This window comes from Calidris pugnax, unplaced genomic scaffold (genome assembly GCF_001431845.1).
Source record: "Calidris pugnax isolate Ruff unplaced genomic scaffold, ASM143184v1 scaffold326, whole genome shotgun sequence".
In the NCBI taxonomy this organism is placed as follows: Eukaryota; Metazoa; Chordata; class Aves; order Charadriiformes; family Scolopacidae; genus Calidris; species Calidris pugnax.
In genome coordinates this window covers 2,086,610-2,104,730 of record NW_015091265.1, presented here as the reverse complement: position 1 = coordinate 2,104,730, position 18,121 = coordinate 2,086,610, and the positions used below count along the sequence as shown (strand labels likewise).

At 37.4% G+C, this 18,121-nt stretch overlaps 1 protein-coding gene across 1 annotated transcript in view; it reads left to right on the top strand.

The window, feature by feature from the left end:
* The window catches only part of EDIL3 (EGF-like repeats and discoidin I-like domains 3), a 187,898-nt gene that overhangs the window by 118,438 nt on the left and 51,339 nt on the right, over positions 1-18,121 (top strand). The window contains exons 7-8 of the mRNA XM_014960493.1: positions 13,106-13,261; positions 14,355-14,499. Coding sequence (XP_014815979.1) covers positions 13,106-13,261; positions 14,355-14,499 — 301 coding nt within the window. The remainder of the gene's footprint in view (positions 1-13,105; positions 13,262-14,354; positions 14,500-18,121) is intronic.

Below are 18,121 nucleotides of genomic sequence, written 5' to 3'. Positions count from 1 at the left end.
CATACTTACATCTGGTGAATAGTAGGAAAATTAACTAATTACTAGGTATCATACCAGTGTGTGGGAACTATGATTGAAGACCTTAACTGTTGCTGGAAACTTGTTGTATATAAATGTAAGTTATTAAATATAAAAATAAAAAAGCTATTTTATTATTTCTTGTTAAAACAGTAAGAATGATTTCTCCAGAGACATAAGTATGGTTGCCAACTGCCTTTTAAATAAAATATTCAAATACTTAATTTTGTTATTGTGAGAAGGAAAAAGATTCATTTGCAAAACTGCTGGTCTGCTCAGTTTGGTTTATTTGGTTTATTTCCCAAAAAATGGGAAATAAAGTTGGTTCAGGTTGATTAGTTAGCTTTTTCCTCCTAGTTTTTACTGCATACAAAAATATCTAAAATATTGTGGGGGGAGGGTGTATCCACTTTTCAAATAATTCATCCCTTTTCCAACTTTATTTCATATTTTTATTCTTTTGGGGGTCAATTTTTGAATGTCAAATGTGATTTCAAAATGAAAAAGCTAGAAGTCTTATTTAGAACATATGAAAATAGCATTCTAATTCTAGCATTTTTTTAATTCTTCTGCAAATGGGTTTTCTGAAACTGTATGCCAAAGTTCAGATGAAACTCCATATTTTGAGATACAACAGTTTGATGGAAAAGCAACCCAACTTCTAATTGTTAATTTGAATATATGAGTATTCTAGTCTAAATTAAAATACATTCAGTTTATTTAGAATCATAGAATCATTGTGGTTGGAGGAAACCTTTAAGATCATTAGGTCCAACCGTTAACCTAACACTGTCATGTTACCACTAAACCGTGTCCCTCAGCACCACATCTACTCATCTTTTAAATAGCTCCAAGGATGGTGCCTCAACCACTTTCCTGGGCAGCCTGTTCCAATGCTTGACAACCCTTTCAGTGAAGAAGCTTTTCCTAAAATACATGCTAAACCCCCCCTGTCTCAAATTAATGCCATTTCCTCTTGTCCTAGCACCTGTTACTTGGGAAAAGAGACCAACCCCTCCTTTACTTTTACCTTCTCAGTGCACATGCTTTAAGTAATCCTTTTTTTTTTTCTTAATAACTTTGCACAGTTCTAAAAAAAATTCTTAATTATATTTCTAGAAGGATTTTGTTAGAATCTCTTTTAAAATCTTTAGAATCTCCTAAAAAAAAAGGGAGACCTGTGGTGGAAAGGAATCTACCCGAGCAGATTCAGGGTAAAAATTTCCCAGGCTCCCCTGTAATTTAGAATTGTATGGTCAACTAGGTTCAGTTAGAGCCACAAAAATCTAGTTCTTATAAAGCTTGTTCTCACAGCAGAAATAAGAGTGATCAATTAGGGCCCAAGATGTTGGACATCCCATGAAATGCATGGAAATGTCTGGTGCCTTGGAGGGTGTGCTCAGAGCCTGTATGCATCATGGGTGGTGGCCATGTTCACCCAGAGAAAATGGAGCACAAGAGTCTTCCTTAAGTATGGCCCATACACAGCATTCACAAAAAATATGACTGAGGTGTAAATAGTGTATTGATGTGTTCTTGCGTATGATGTTTACATTAAGATAGTTTAAAATCAGTGGAAGAATTGTTCAGCACAATGATTAAGATACTTTGAGGTAATCTAAATTCTAGTTTCTGCTCCAGAAGCCGTGTTGATTCTTTATTTAGTGATTACTGAGAAGGTTTTTTGGGAGGGTTTTAAGCCTAAATATAATGCAATACTGTTTCTAGTAGGTAGAATGTATGTTTTCATTTGTAGCTTTTTTTTTTTTTTTTTACACAAGTGTCTCCCACACCAGCTGTGGTTTCAAATCCATCTCTGGTTCTACGACTCACATTTTGGGGGTTTGTAGTCCCTAGTACTGCCATAGTTAATTGTGTCTCTCTGAATCACACAAACCTGATCATAAATATTGTGACACATAAAAAATGTTCTTACAATAAAGTTCCATCATTCCCCAAGCAGGAATCAATAAAGTGTTGGGATGTCTTCTCCAAGAAAGGCAATGGGAAAAAAAATAGCAGTTTCCACATTAGGAACTTCCAAAGAGCGAGTATACACCAGGTGATAGCTATTTGCTAATAAAGTGTTAAAACCCAAAATACACAGAGGTCTTGCAGAACATTCATTCAAACATCTGTTAGTAAGAGCTCTAAGCAAACTACCATCTGTCAAACCATTCATTTTGTCAAAGTTCATTTCCTCATTCATGAGTACTGTTGTATCAGCTTCCAAAAATACCTGTCATCATAGATTAAATATTTAATATTACTTAATATAGCTCTCAATTTATTATGATGCGGCCATGTGAACCTGATGAAAAACAATCTCAGAGCCATCATGTAAGGTCACTTGAACCATACAGGAAGACTTAATCTGCTAAGTTAAATGCTGAAAAAACTATTAAAGCTCTGCATTTTTTTTTGTCAGTAATCCAAAATTTGACATAATATCATAGCAGGATTTCCTTGGGGGATATTGACAAGTGGCAGCAAGTACCTTAAAAATCCTTGGCAGGGAGAACAGAAACTAATAAGAAAAGTGCAGTTAAACTCTCTCAAAACTATCCCATGTAGAACCTTTGAACTGCAGGAATGAGAAGAGATCATCAGCTGGTCAAAGCCTACCATAAGTTGACTGATTTCAGTGAACTCAATACCAATGTCCACTAGCTATGGATTTCCCTCAACACCTATACATTTAACTCACAGACGAAAGATATAATTTATGTACTCAAAACAGACAAGAAGACAAAAAGACTGACAACCTACTTCTTAGTATAATCATCCAGATACTCCCTTGTGTCCCATAACTTGGTATCTGTTTGATATTGTCGTATATCTCCTGGTTTCATTCTCTGTAGACACAAACACCCACACACAGACATATTCAAACAACTTTTGATTGAGATTTCAGATACACAAAAGCAGTGAGTTCAGAGTTAGCATCCCCATGGCAACAGTAACTTGATGCTGTTATAAACACTATCCATAACATGCTCTGTCAGTCTGCATGCCAGCTTTCCTTAATTACTCCATGTAATATAGCTGAACGACTGAAGTAACAGTACTTTTAAATGCATTGTTTTATGCAGCTGTAACACCATCTATTTTAACTTGATGATTTTTCATATTTATAAACCTGAAATTAATCAAACCAACAAGTGGTGACACACTGAAATGAGCAAATGTATGTCCATCTGGTTCCTTGTGCTAATAATATGTTTCATGTGGAGATGCCCCAGCGCCTATGTGGTGGCTCACCATGTGTCTTGAAATGATGTGTGGGCATCAGGGTCCTCTTCTGGGGAGGACAGCATCTAAATCCATAAGATGTTATTATGCTGATGTGTGATAGTCAAACAAGTAATATTTTATTTTATAAACACTTTCAAAACTCTCAAAGCAAAAGATCCTCACTTACAGTTACTCTTCTGCTAGGCTCAACTTCTAGAAAAAAGCTGTTTCAAGTTATTTCATTACAGCTAAGGTTCAGGAAACAAAGTGCAAGAAAAAGTAAAATAACATGCCAATATATTAAGATTTTTTATTTTTTTTTGCATGGCACAGAGGCATGTATATACACTTACCTCTATGCTGATGGAGACACAGAGCAGGACATCTATGCTGAGTTCCTATGTGTATAGGCAGGTCACAGCTGTGCAGAGCAGTCTGCAGGATGAAGATAGAGGCAAAGCCTTGATACAGCTCTAGCTGTGGAGAAGCAAGCATGTGGTCTCTGACTGCACCTGCCTATTTCTCTGCGATTTTACAGCCAGTGGAGAAAAATTACTGTTTTATATAGGCTGTTGGAAACATGGGAAGCAAACAGCCCCGTGGTAATACAGCAGAAAAAAAATGCTAGAGTAAACTCATCCTCCTTGACCTTCCCTGGAAATGATGACATGTGCTTGTTATCTCAAAGACTTTCTAATTTAAGTGGAACATCAATTCTGTGGACTGAGATACAGGAGTGTATTTCACTCTTGCACTCTTAAAACCTTCTTATTCCATGAGTGGTTAAGATAAAGAAACATAGGTCAAGTCTTGAGTTTTTCAATGAGACTTTTCAGATTTTGAGGAGGTTTTCTTTGTCTATTGCAAAACCAAGCAACTTTTAATGTTTTTAATCTAATCTATTGTCTGTCAACTTTTGTAGATGGAAAAAGTATTTTGAGGAAAAATGAAAAGATAATTAAAACGATTGGAAATTCTCACAGAAGGGTAACCTCTTGTGTTTATATGTCAACTTTTTTCTCTATTGATTAATTTCAAGACATAATGAAAAATGTATTATGAGTGTGTTTGTTGTGATTCAACCAATTTTCAGCCAATTTCTTAAGGTTCAGGAGGGATTAATCATCTGAGCCGCCTTTTCCTTTTCTGTAAAAGCATCTGTGGGTGGAGAAATCATGTGAGTAGCATAGTCTTTTCAGCAGTCACAAAGCCATCTGTCCTCTGTATGCTTACTGGTCTACCTCTTCATTCCACTTGTGCCCAGCTAAAACCTTGGCCTCTCTACCTACACAACCAGTCTCATAGCAACTAACAAATTATTCTCAAAGATCACAATATGTGGGAAGGATTGCTTTCAGAAACTCCTGTTTTACTGTTCGTCTTGTCTCCCACAAATTTTGTCACAACATGAACACAGTCTAACAGGTGACTTAATTACCAGCAGCATTACCAGATCAGTCAGAAGTCCTAGTTACAGCTGGAAATTTAATGTGCTTTGGGTTCTCTATAAACTGACAACTAAAAAGATTCTGCTCGAACTAGAGAAGGTACTTGCAGGTATAAGGGAAGAGCAAAGGGATGGTATGGTCAGCATGACAGGCAGCATAAAGCCAGCATCAGCTTCCAGGTTCACTGGAAAAGAAAGTTTTAAGTAAGTACACAATGATTAGGATTGCCTTGGCAAGGAAGAAAGGGGGCAAAGTTGTGTGTTTTGTGATCTGTATTTTCTTACTGATCTGCATTTCATTACTGGATGAGGAAGGGTAGCTAAAGTGTGAGAGCGTGAGAAGTGGCTACTCATGGGGAGTCTGCAAGCACAGATCTACTGTGTCACTTGTTCCTCATGGACTCCTTGCAAAAAAATCCAGACCTGGTTTGAATTGTGGTATTTGCAGCTTCTCCCAAGGCTGATATAGCCAAGACTACATAGGAAAGGAAGTCTGCCCACTGCACAGCCCATGCTGATCATGTCCTGTGGAATCACCCTTCGGGTAAACTCTTCCCTTTCCTTTACAGTCATAATGACCTTAATTTCTGTAGATAAGTTGCACAAAAAGAATGAAAAGAAACTGAATTATGGTTAAGAAGTGCTCTCTCCACACCCTTGTGCACCATTTGATAGCACTGTTACCACTTACTGGGTTTGTTCTGGTGTTAAAATAAGCTGAGAATGTGCAATGATCACAAAACCCCAGATCTCACAGTGCCAGGTGAGTCTAACTTCCTGCATGTTCCCTGCTATTTCAGTTTTTACTTCAGCTTCCATCTTTCAATGCATGGGTATAATTCCGGGTCCAGCTTTAATATTCAAAGCTAATGAAGAGGATTTTTTTTCCTCTGGGCAACAGACTTGTCATTTTCCTGCGCACTTCCTTCTTTCTTAGTATTTCTTGGTCTGAGAAGATACACAGGATCTAGACAAAGCCCAGTGAAATCAGAATGGGAATTCTTCCCAGTTGTCCTTTTTGGACTTTAGGGCAGGTTATATTAGTTATCGGAGGTTTTACTAGACTGTGGCTACCAAAGTGCTTTCAAAACAAATGGATAGGATGCAATAGAAAGTACCTCTGATATTTGCAATGGGCACATTAAGAATTTTCCCTGAATATATTTTCATGGTGATTTTAATGTATCTTTTGAATTTACTTCTATTCCCGAAAGGATTTTCATGTAGGATTAAAAGAAAAGTGCATGTATGTTTCTGTGACCTTAGTCTACCATCCTGTCTTCTAACCTCTAGGAGCTACTGAACAAAGCTATTTTACCAGTGGAAATACATATAGCTATTTTCTCTTACATTTTTGTTTATGCATTTTTAACTGGTACTTTAAGAAATATTCTAGACATATTGGAAAAGTTCTTTCTGGGAGGCATTAGCATGCCAAAGACAGGAAGACTATTCACAAGTTCAGGGTATATGAAGGAATAATAATAGCAGTGAACAACCTTAGTGTTTCTCCACTAACTTTAAACTGCAGGTAGTGAATACCCATTTAATCAATACTTTGAAAATGAGATGAAATTTCACAGGGCTACAAACCTCTGAACAACATGAGATTGATTATGGGCCTCTTCTTGAGATGACAGTCTAAATATGCCAGTATTTGAATAATTCATATCATCCAGTTAATGGCATTCATAACAACTACCTTTGGGACTAAAATAATGACTTAATAAGAAGAAGAAACAGACCAAGCAAGTTTTTAGTCTCTTTAATTATGTAAACTCTCTAAGGTATAAAGTGAAAGTTCTCAACAAAAGCCAAATGAACTGAGTGCTTTTTGGTAATATTCAAAACATATGTTCCTCCCTATTAGGATTACATGGGCCGAACAATCCCTGTATTACTGTTTTCAGTACAAGTAGGGTTTAATCTATATTCTGGTCTTTTCACAGAAAGGCAAATTAAATTAGTGGGCCAGTTGGTGTCTCTGATTCAGCATGCCTAAATTGAAACATGTAAGAAGTTTAATTGAAGATAGCAAAGGTGATGAGTTGCTTTTAGATGGTTGGCTGACGTTAACCTATGAGTACAGGGAAGACTTGAGAGATGTTTGCTGTTACCATGAGGCCTGATAGACTGACAGGGCACTCTGGAAACAACAGAATTGGGGAGGGTGAGTTTTGCAGGGGATTTAGTAGCAAAGTTGTGAAGAGACGTTGCTGGATATGCATCCATGTAAGTGAAATGAAAAGGGCCTGGGATCAGAAACTGAGTATTTAATTAGTTTGTCTGCAAGGTACAATCCCACAATCACGTTAGGAATTATTATTTGTGAAGTGACCTATAGCAAATGACCGTGTTAGTTCTCCTAGACTATCACAATTATAAGATAAAACATGTTGGCTTTTCTCCATGTAATAAAACCCCTTCCAGAACTGCAGCAACAGCTGGAGTGCTACTGTGGATAAATCACTGCATTAACTAATCTGGATGCTAGTTAAAACACATATCACTGCTACTATGCTGACTGCATTAATGCCCTCAACTACATCCGGAGAAGCTCTGCTGACAGTGCTGATTAGGAGAGTAACAAAAAGCCACCGACAGGCAAGATATATCAGCACCTTATGTCCAGGTGCCAGCGATGCTTTGCGATGAGGAAGATAATAGTAACTGACCTGCTCCAACCTTTGCAAACCTCATCACGTGCCGAGGCCTGCTCTGTAGCCCCTTGCTCTTGACGTGACATCAGGTTGAAGCAGCAATGTTCAGTCCTGCTCAGGGCCTCTGGTGCTTGAAGACAGAAAGGGAAACATGGGAGGGAGCTTTCAGGCTTGCTAAGTTTCCCAGTGTGACGGGAATCACATCAGGTTACTCCTCTCCTGAGTTTATTACAAACATTTCCATTGGCAACTGTCCCTATTTTTCATCAGAAAATGTTTCTTCGGGTGTTTTCTATCTATCCTTATCAGAATTATGACTTTTAAAAAAAAGGGACAAAAGTGTTAAATTTCAGTCCTTCAAAAACTGATGAAATCAGCAGGGCAGGGTTGCTGTAAAAAATCTTTGAATGCCGGTATAACCTTGATCCCTTATTCAACCCTATTGTTATGTGAATAATAGTGAGTATTAGTAAAAATTCATATACTTTATGCTAGAAAAGATGGAAAATTATTTACAGCAATGTTATTTTATCTCATAACTGAAACAGGTAAACATCATGGTTCTACACAAATTGCATTTCTGTTTATGAATGAAGGCTTATGTGAAACTACATTTACAGTCTCATAGATGTTTCATGTGGGTTTTAACCTGAGCATTTCTTGGAAGCTTGCTGATTTTTTACATAGCTTCTGCACACTGATTCTGCTAATAGTGGATCACAGATAGAATGGGAATATGAACTTCTTCCACTAATGCCATCCCTAATCTCTGCTCTTCTCTTGCATTGATATATTACAACTGTGACTTTTAGTCCTTTTTGTACAATTCTAAGGTTTGTTAAGTATGCTGGGAAATTACTTTTGGTCTTTATTTTGTGGAGCTGTTTGGACTGTTTATTTAGCACCCTCCTGTTTTTATGGGAGACAAACATGAAGCGGTTCCCTCCAGTCTCCTGGTCCTACACTGACTCACACCTAAATGTGAAGCTGCCCACACACCATGCAGGTTTGCAGCACTGGTTCTGAACTGCCTTTGAAAATGATGCACTGTCCACTCTACAGGAACTGGTAAAATTACCTTGGTCACATTGCCACTTTCTCTTGTGAAAATACTCTTTTTTATTTATTTTATTTCCTCTCTTAAATGGATTTTTTTCAAGTTCCAGTAAAATCTTGATTGACTACATCTTCATCAGTGTAGACAATGGAATGATTTAGCATCCTACAACAGATTTGTGTGAGTCTTTGCAGTCAAGAACATTAGTACACTAGTGAAAATTGTTTAATTGGTAATTACTCCTACAGAATCAGTTCTAAGAGCACGAAACACAGCATGCTGGTTACTTTTTCTCCTACTGTTGAAAGAGGTCATGACTCTTTAACCTGCTGTGATGACAAAAGTGGTCTAATAATGAAGTCAGGATGATTGTGGTGATTGAAAGGAGCACAGTTGAAAGAAATTTCAAGAAATGCCGGGAACTTTTTAAACTGATAGAGAAGATTTTATTCCCCAGCTCTTGAGCATACAACTACACTCGAGGGAGTATGCCTTGAGTGATTTTCTTCTTACTTAGTTTTGGCTATTTGACATGGTAGAGAAGGCACTGAGTGGCTGGCAGCACACTAATTCAGTCTTCGATAGTGTATACATCACCGACTCTGAGGTATTATATTGGTATTGTCCCTTGGCACTGTCTATTGCCTGTGCTCTGGCTGAGCTTTTCACACAATCAGCATGGTGACTTTGCATCATCCACCATATATTGTGTAGACGTAATCTATTTCTTATAGAAAATCTTATTTCTTATAGAAATTCTATCTATATATCTATCTATAGATATAGGTTTAGATGAATTGATGTCAGACTACTGTCTTTCCATTACATGCAGCTTTACCTGAGTAATTCAGTGTTCCTTATTTATTGTAGATGCAGAAAACTTCCTCACTGAAATGCAAAACCTGTTTGAGGCAGATTTAATTACCTGTAGGTGTTAAATGGCACCTCACCCAAGTGAGGATGTAAGGCAACAGGCATCTTTTGACCTGCTTATGAACATTGGCAACCTGACATATGTTGGGTGAATTAGGTCCCATGGAACCTAATTCCATGTGGGACCCAGGACACTCCTCAGATCTAGGGCTGAATGGTGCTCCACGGACAGGGTCTGTGTCAAGTTTGAATCTGCTACTCTCAAAATAACCTTAAAGTTAAGTTGGGCCAGTAGAACTGACTAGTCTCATTTTCCTGGCTGTAAGTAATTTCATCAAATTTCTATGCAACTATCTTCTTACAAGGTCTTTACCATGCATTAGCACTTAAATTACTCAAATTAAATCCCTCAAAATAATATTGATCTTCTATGATTGTTGATTTTTTCCAGTTAATCTAGGTGATGATAAGGAGTCCCTTATAACTGAACAAGCTATTACCTTTTTTAAAAAGATGTGTTAAATTCTTGTTCTTACCCTGTTAACTTTCACCTCTTTGTTTGTTTATAACACAGTCACCCATGTAATTAGAATATGTAACATTCTCTCCTAGATCTGTATCCGCAAAGCAGAGCTTCTTAAGCTGTTTTTCTTCACAATTGCTGCAGAATAATACCTATGAAAATGCTTTTAGTGCTAAAAGAGCTAGTTCACATTTCATGTTGGGAACTTTGCTTCCTGCTGAAGTACATTAAGTAAGAAAAATTTCAGCACGTGCTTCATTATAATCATTGCACAGTTGTAATATTTTGAGTTTTGCTAAGCTCTGACTTGAAAAATTTAAAGCACATGGAAGAACCCAGACACAAAGGGCCAATTAATTCCTGGTGTATTCATATGCACTGAAAGGAGCTGCTGCAGGTGTGACGTTAGCCCCATAGGGATTTTGTATGTAAGAAAGCTGCAGGGATTTGAAAGCTTTATTTTTTCCCCCTTTCATTGGGATTTTCCTGCAAACATTGACAATATGTAGACCTAATTGCAAAACAAAGTATCCTGTTTTTATTTCCTGTGTTACATCAAGCTCAAAACTGCTTAAAGCCAAAGCCCAGTTTGTGACTCACAGTATGGGTACTGACCAAAAAAAGTTCTAAACAGAAAGACTCTGTCTGTTAAAACAGAGAAGTAAATAAAATTGTATAGCTTATATGTATAGACATCTAGATAAGGGTATAAAGTAGGCTGGCATATAGCAGAACAAAGGCAGACTTTTTACTTCCTGAAATTCAAAGAACACAGAGTAAACTGTACGTCTATTAAATGAGTATTTAAGAATTAACTTATTTTTGCTTCATTTTTATGATTACCTGAAGAGATCTTCCCCTTATTCAGTAAGACTGTTCTTTTTTTCAAGACTGAGTTTCTACCATAGTATTACACTCTTTAGCAGATTACTTTTGGGTGGGTTTTTTGTCATTGTTTTGCTTCTTGAAGTGCAGTGGTTGATTGGGTGTGCATTAGAGATGGAGGCTGGGGTGTGGAAAGGAGCCGGTGTAGGAATGTAATATCACATGGTTAAAGCCATGGTTTCATTAGAAATGAATCTTTCTGAGTAAACAGTAAACAGAGGGAAAAAATCCACAGAAATTCTCATCCAAAAAGCCTCCCCTAGATTATCATCTCAAAATAAGAAAAATTGGGAATGAAGCTGAAAGAATATTAGGTATATGCTTTACTGGATCAAAGAAAAATTATTTGGTCTTGCATTATATCTTAATTATCCCAAACAGTGAAATGTGCAGATACTTAGTATACATAAAAGGAAAATAATCAATGATTGGTTACTTTTTGACTATGCTTTCTAATTTGTTTTTGGAGATAGTGTTCAGTTATTTATTAACAATTTTGTAAGTATATGAAAAATTGTTTTACTTTCCTGTTTATTAATATTCTTATATTCCATATAGAGAGTGAAATCTGCATTAGAGAATTCCAGAAACTTTATGTCTGACTGGTTATTATTCTATGTCAACTACATTTTTAAATATAGTTAGGGGGCTGATAGTAGTCTCTGGAACTGTCCTCTTACAAAGATAATGTCTCTTTTTCATTTTTTTTTTTCTGGGAATCCTGCAATGAAGGAAAAAAAAATGTTTCCCAAGACTGTAAGAAGGCTTTAATCCCTTCTAATTTATACCTGGTGTGAGTCAATTCTCCCTATTGCAATTGCAAATGTTTCTGAGTTTTCCTGTGAGAAAGATCCTGTAAGAGATCTGATCATTTATAGGCAGCTTCTCCTCTGTCAATCAGTCTAAACCTCTAGAATTCCCATTTTTATTTTAATGGTGTATGATTATTAATTTCTTGTAGGGAGAACTATGGTAAAACCATGCTAAAATTTCTTTTGCCTCAAAAAGAAAAATATCAGAAGCCTGATTATTTCAGACAAGTAGCAGAGGAACAGCTAGACTCCCTAAAAAAACAACAGGCAATAAAATTCCTTCTCTACTTTTCTATTGTGTACACAGTAAGATATTGAAACATTGAAGTTTGATCATCTTACATCCTTAATGGAGGCTAGATTACATTGCCAAGTGAGAGAAAATCTTGAGACCATACTGTAAAGAATAAAGGGATTAAAGTATTTGGACAGCAGATATCTGATCTGTCTCTGATTCCCCACATTCCTGTACTGAGGCTGCTACCCCAAATAGTAGGGAGTGCACTGGGTCAGCTCCACTAACTGGGGAGAAGAGATTAGATTCATTTTGAGGAAGGGAGCGCTAATGTAGTTTAATGTATTATTTACATCGTCCCAGTTGTTTACACTCTAGTATTTTCATTTGTCGCCTTTTATCACGCATCTGCCTGCACCTTCACGCAATCCTCACAGTATGACAGCTCTTTGTTAAGCTTCACTTGATGCAAAAGTTACAGACTTCAGCTGCCTACCAGCAAGAGGGTGGGAGTGTAATTGGCACAGATTGCTTCATGATTGACTTCTTTGCAGGGACGAGCCTGACGATGCCTGCATTGTTTGATTTGAATTCTGAATTTTGAGAGAATAGAGTTGGCTTTCCTATACCATAGATGTACAAAGAAGGCAAAATTAAGGTTGTCTGAGTCATGTTGAACACTCTGTACATCTTCTTTTGTGTTTCAAGGTGTTGAGGTCAACCAGACAAGTACAGAGGGAATGTTTGTGCCCACTGATAGCCATTGATATTTTGTTATTGACTGTTTCGAGAATAGCATTTCAACCATGACCTTTAGATATATGAATTTTCAGTGAGAGTTAAGGAAAGGTCTATTTGTTTCCTTTGTGTAGCATCCATGTGTTTTTACTTTCACAAAGAAATTTACCCTGAAGTTAATATAGACTCCTGTCTATGGGATTACAAATTGGCTTGTAATAAAACAGAAGATTCAGACTTTGGTAAATTACCACACTTCTGCATTTCCTTTTTAGGAAGGAAATATATAGCAGTAATCCTATGTACCAGTAATATGCTATATCCCAGTAGTACACCAGTAATAACCTATATAATGTGTGTGTACACTTAGATATGAAGACATAAGCATAGCATAGGCTCTTAGTTCATTTTTTTTTTCATTTATCTATGTGCATAAGTACATTAAATGAATGAAAAGTAAAAGGGATTAATGCAAGTATATAGTGATAGTATTTTAAATACTACAGCTACATTTTTTTCTTTTCTGTCATTTATTAGAAAAAATAATTAAAGGAATCAAAGGGGTCTAGAATCAGAATTGTGTGCCTCAGATGGTTAGGGATAACATTGTATTGTTTTTTCAGATAAACCTGCAGAAGAAGATGCGAGTCACTGGAGTTATAACTCAAGGTGCCAAGAGGATTGGAAGTCCAGAATATGTAAAATCTTACAAAATTGCATACAGTAATGATGGGAAGTCATGGACAATGTATAAAGTAAAAGGCACAAATGAAGATATGGTAAGCTTAAGTCATCTGTATATGAGTATATCTAACGGTTTAGTTGCCTTTAGAGGTATGAGGTATCTCTAGTAGATAAGCATAATTGCCTGGTGGTATGATATAGGTTGCCTTGTTATTATTTTTCTCTGAAAAAAAAAAATCAATAAATTTGCACTTTCTGTCTGCTAAGAATTTCTTATACTTTAATTGATGGTTGTATAAATACTATGTCCCAAAGCTGGAATAATCCTGTTTATTACACTTAACTGATTTTCATTTTAATTAGTTTACCAGTAATTACTCATTACTCTGTTTTCAATTTAGTTTTATTACATTGGCAGATTAGTGTTAACCCTTCAAAGCATAGAACCCATTCATCAATGCTAATCTCTGTACAGCACAAACAGTATCATCCAGTGGGAAGTATGTGTTTACAGTTTATAGTTATCACTTATTTTTTATAGAGTTATGCATACAAAGCAGGAAAAATCCCTTTACTGTGGAAGTTAAGATAGATCTAAGGCACTTTGCAGCAATAGGCATAGTGTCTCTATTAGGAAATTAAAAATTTGTGTGAAGAGGTATATAATGAGGGAAGAAAACAAAGTAGAAGCATATCTGGTTAGAGTGAGGAGTGAATAGAAGAATGCTTATAGGTTTAATTCAGCTCCCCCTGCGAACAGTGGGAGGGTTACAGTGCACTTCACTGGGAGTTGGATCAGGTTCTTGAAGTAGAGGGAAAAAAATAAACGTCAATCAGCATAAATAAGTTCAGGCTAAATTGAATTGGGACTATTTAATTCACTAATTAGAAAAGAAGACATAACTTAGTCGCATTAGTAGCTTCAGTTTCTAGGAATGACAACAGAGAGGTCCTGATTCATCACAGGTGGAAAATACATGCTGATGCAAGCCAATGGCAGTCGGTTTCATTTAAAAATTTGTATGTTGGGCACTAGAAATGATAAAACAGCCTCTATTTGGGAAAGGTTTGCAGAGAAATGTGCAGGGACGGTCAGAAGAACAATGCAGATATTTTTGAGATGTGCAAATGAACTGAACCTCCAGTAATTCTCCTGGCACGTTCTTACAAGTGTGTCCTTTACCACAGGTGTTTCGTGGAAACGTGGACAACAACACCCCGTATGCTAACTCCTTCACCCCTCCAATTAAGTCGCAGTACATACGTCTGTATCCTCAGGTGTGCAGAAGACACTGCACGTTGAGAATGGAGCTTCTGGGCTGTGAACTGTCAGGTGGGTCTTCTGCAACCGCTGCATCTCAGAAGTCAACCATCAAAGAGCATGGTGTTGTGCCTAGGGTCTAGACCGCGTGCAATTTATTCCTGGTAAGACGCAGTTTCCAGGGCTGAGTTACTTATCTCTTTTTATATAAATGATATAGGCAGCCACACTTACCTAAATGATGTAAGTGACAATAGTTGGTTGCAGAAGGGCAGTAATAGTAGTAGGGTAATGTGGTGGCAGCCTAATAACGCTTTGTAAATGTTTCCGTGCACATTGGCCTCCGATTACATGTGACCTAGAAAAGGTCACTTATAGCAGTTTTAATAAGCATCAAGAGCTATCAGGACCCGTTATGTTACACGCTAAGCAGACTGCGAGACAGAGAGCCTCGTTACGCTCAGCACAGCCTAAACAGAGCCCTGGAAACAGTTTCTGAGAGCTGAAGTTGTTTGTGCCGTGCTGCACAGCAGAGTCACGCCAGGAGCCAGCATCGAATCCAATCTGAGTAATTTCTCCTAGCTGCTGGGTTTTCTCCTGGCTGATGTGCTGCATGGCATCCTCAGAGGGACTAGGGTGCTTCAGATGCCATCGAGGACCACTCAAAGTGCAGTAAGTTATATTTTGCTGAGCTGCTTCAGTCAAGATTTCAGTTTAGATTTCTCTTGTGGATTTCCAGCAGAAGCAGGGATTGAGTCTTGTAGCAAAAAGTAAATGAACAAGCGGAGCCAGTATAAACCCCTTTAAGGTATGTAGTAGCAGAAGTTATAGCTCATAAATGCAAAGCCTGACCTCTAGCCACTCTCTGCAAGAACCATGTTCCCTTGCAAATTCAGTAAAGCATGTAAATTTTTTATCTTCTTCAAGAGATCAACCTTTACTGGTGGGAGCGCTCCACTGAATTCATTTAAGAATGATTTTATGTGGCTGCCTGCTTACTGTACAAACAATAGTCATCCAGTTCACGAATGATACATCAAAACAGCTGGAGTTAAATAATTCTCAGTCCTCTAGTGGCATCAAAACCAGGTTCAGAAATGAAAAGTTAATGCATTAATCTTGCTGTAGCCCTTTTTCAATATAGATAGGTGTGAGAGTAAATAGAAAATTCTGTCTAGCTGCTTTAGTCTATTAGATTTTTTTTTTTTATGTCTTCCATTTCTGGAACCACAATTTAGAGTAAGTCCTTGCCAGAATGACCAGGAATTGTTTTGCTCAAAGAACTGTGAAAGCTACTGAAGTGAATTCATTTCAGTGGTCTCCTAACAGTTTCAAGGTCATAATTTCTAAGAACTGCAGGCAGCCAAGGCTCAGCAGAACAATTTCAGTCTTACTGAAAGTAGAGTATAATTATACAAAATGACAGACTAATTCTTTCTAATTCCAGGTGGTCTGTCTTAGGCAGAAAAGTACTTTGAGAGGTCTGGTTTCTCTAACAAATCCTGGTGCTAGAGAAGACAGTCGCTACTGAAGGAAGGGAGACTGTTGCAGCAACAGATCATCATAAAAAACAATCCTTTGCTAGAACGAACTTCAGCAAAATGTGCAATAAATAGCTTTACTTACCAAGCCCCATGGTCAGGCCTTATTGAAAACCATGATCAATGTTTGTGGAGATGGCCATCAATAAATCAGGCATTAATTTTCATAGCCTTGTGTTCCTGCCAGACTTGTGTTTTGCACATCTCTGTGTTGTAAATTCCTTTCCCTTCAGAGCCTATTGATTTGGGGAGAGAATCGGATCACAGATATTGTTTATTAGAATGCCTTTATTCATTAAGCTGTTATTAATAGTAGCATCAAGCTGTTGTTTTTAAAAACAGAAAACTGTTCTCACAACACAGTCACTTACTCATGCAGTTCTCTCACGTGCCCAAGCATCTGCGTATGGCAGGCTCTGCCTTCTTACTTGTGGTCCAAGTCATACTTTGTTGATGCTAGTGTGTGTTGGTGGCCTTGTACCAATTCAGTAAATTCATCTAATCTGGAAAGGAATTCTATGTTAATTAATAGGAAGAAAATCTTTCAAATCTCTTTAATTTTCAGAAAAGAAAAGCATCACACTATTAATAAAAAAAAAAAAAACACCTTTGCCCTCAAATAATAGATCTATGCTGTTTTTGCCAATACTCCATGAATCCTGGCCCAAGACAAGACACAAGTAGACCTTTGTATGCAGATCCATTTGTAGTTTTGCCTCCACAACATCACATAGTTAGTATTTCCTTTGGGGGTTTGAGTTTTCTTGAAAGAAGAGGTAGATGAGGGGCATGGTATAGGACACAGTCTGAAGAGTAAAATATTGTGCCCTCAGAAGAGACAACAGAATAACCTCTTCTTTCACTTTTCAGATGCTAATCTACACTTTCCCAAACTGTGGGTTCCTCATAATTTCACTGAGCTAGACTAAATAAGAAGTAGCTGCAAACTTATACTTAGATAGGTTTAAACGTACACAGTTATTGGATATCTTTTATCACAGGTGGTGAAATCCAAAGCATCTCCAACATTTTGATCTAAGGTGCTCCACTGAGCATAGCTGTGAGTATATCTACATGAGCTCTCACTAACTTTAACAGGTTGTAAAAATGGAAAGGGAGATCGAACCCTCTCACAGGGACTTTGCAAAGCAGATTTAAAGAAGAAACACTGCAGTGAAGAGATGTCCCAGGGAGTCTTGTTAGCATTGTTACAAATGCACTTCTATGAGGGGATGACTATGTATAGACACAAAGTTATGTACTAGTTTGATAATTTTGTCCTTTGTGCTCTAGGTTGTAGCTTGCCTATCAAAATAAACCATCATTACCCTCTGTCTTTGCAGCAGGATGTTGTAGGAGCTAGGAAGCCACTGGGTCTGCCCTTGCATTCTGTGACACAGCACTAAGACGTTGTTCTGCCACCCCTGGGCGTCATGTCCATCTCTTCTGGTTCTCATTGTTCTTCTCACTTTTTCCTGTTACCTTTAACAACTGTCTTCCTCCTCCCTTCGGGGCAGTGGAGAAGGAAGGCGAGTGTAAAATCCTATCAGTGCATGCACACATGCACAAACAGACGCACAAGCAGACACATCTGTTATTTCATAAATCAATAATAATACTCAGAAAAGATATAACTATTTCTGATGGATTGGACCAACACTGAAAAACAGTCTTGACAACCTATATTTTTGTGTCAGGAACCTCCTTCAGATTCCTCAGATGAAACTTTCCTGCTGACAGCCCTTGTGATCCTGGAGTGATACTTCAGAATTGAATAATAAGCGAAGTCCTTCTCTAAAGCAACAGATGAATCTCTTTCATTTGTGCTATCAATTGCTCCCTCCTACTCCCAGGAAGATTGCTTTGTTGTTGTTTTGAAGTATGTAGCTCAGTCTACAGATAAGGCTTTGCAATTTCCATTTGTGCACTGAGAATCAGTTCTGAAAGGTTGGGTTGTTTTTTTTTTTTCAAAAATTAACTCCATTTTCTATTTATTTTTTAAATGTATATGAAACCTGTCAGTATTTCAAATTTTAAATACAGTTGTTACTACACTGAAGAGCATATTATTATTATCTGTCTCCGGTAATACACATTTGCTCCTGCTGCTAGACCCCCTACGAAGGACCTGTTCTTACCTTCTTGATTTGAAT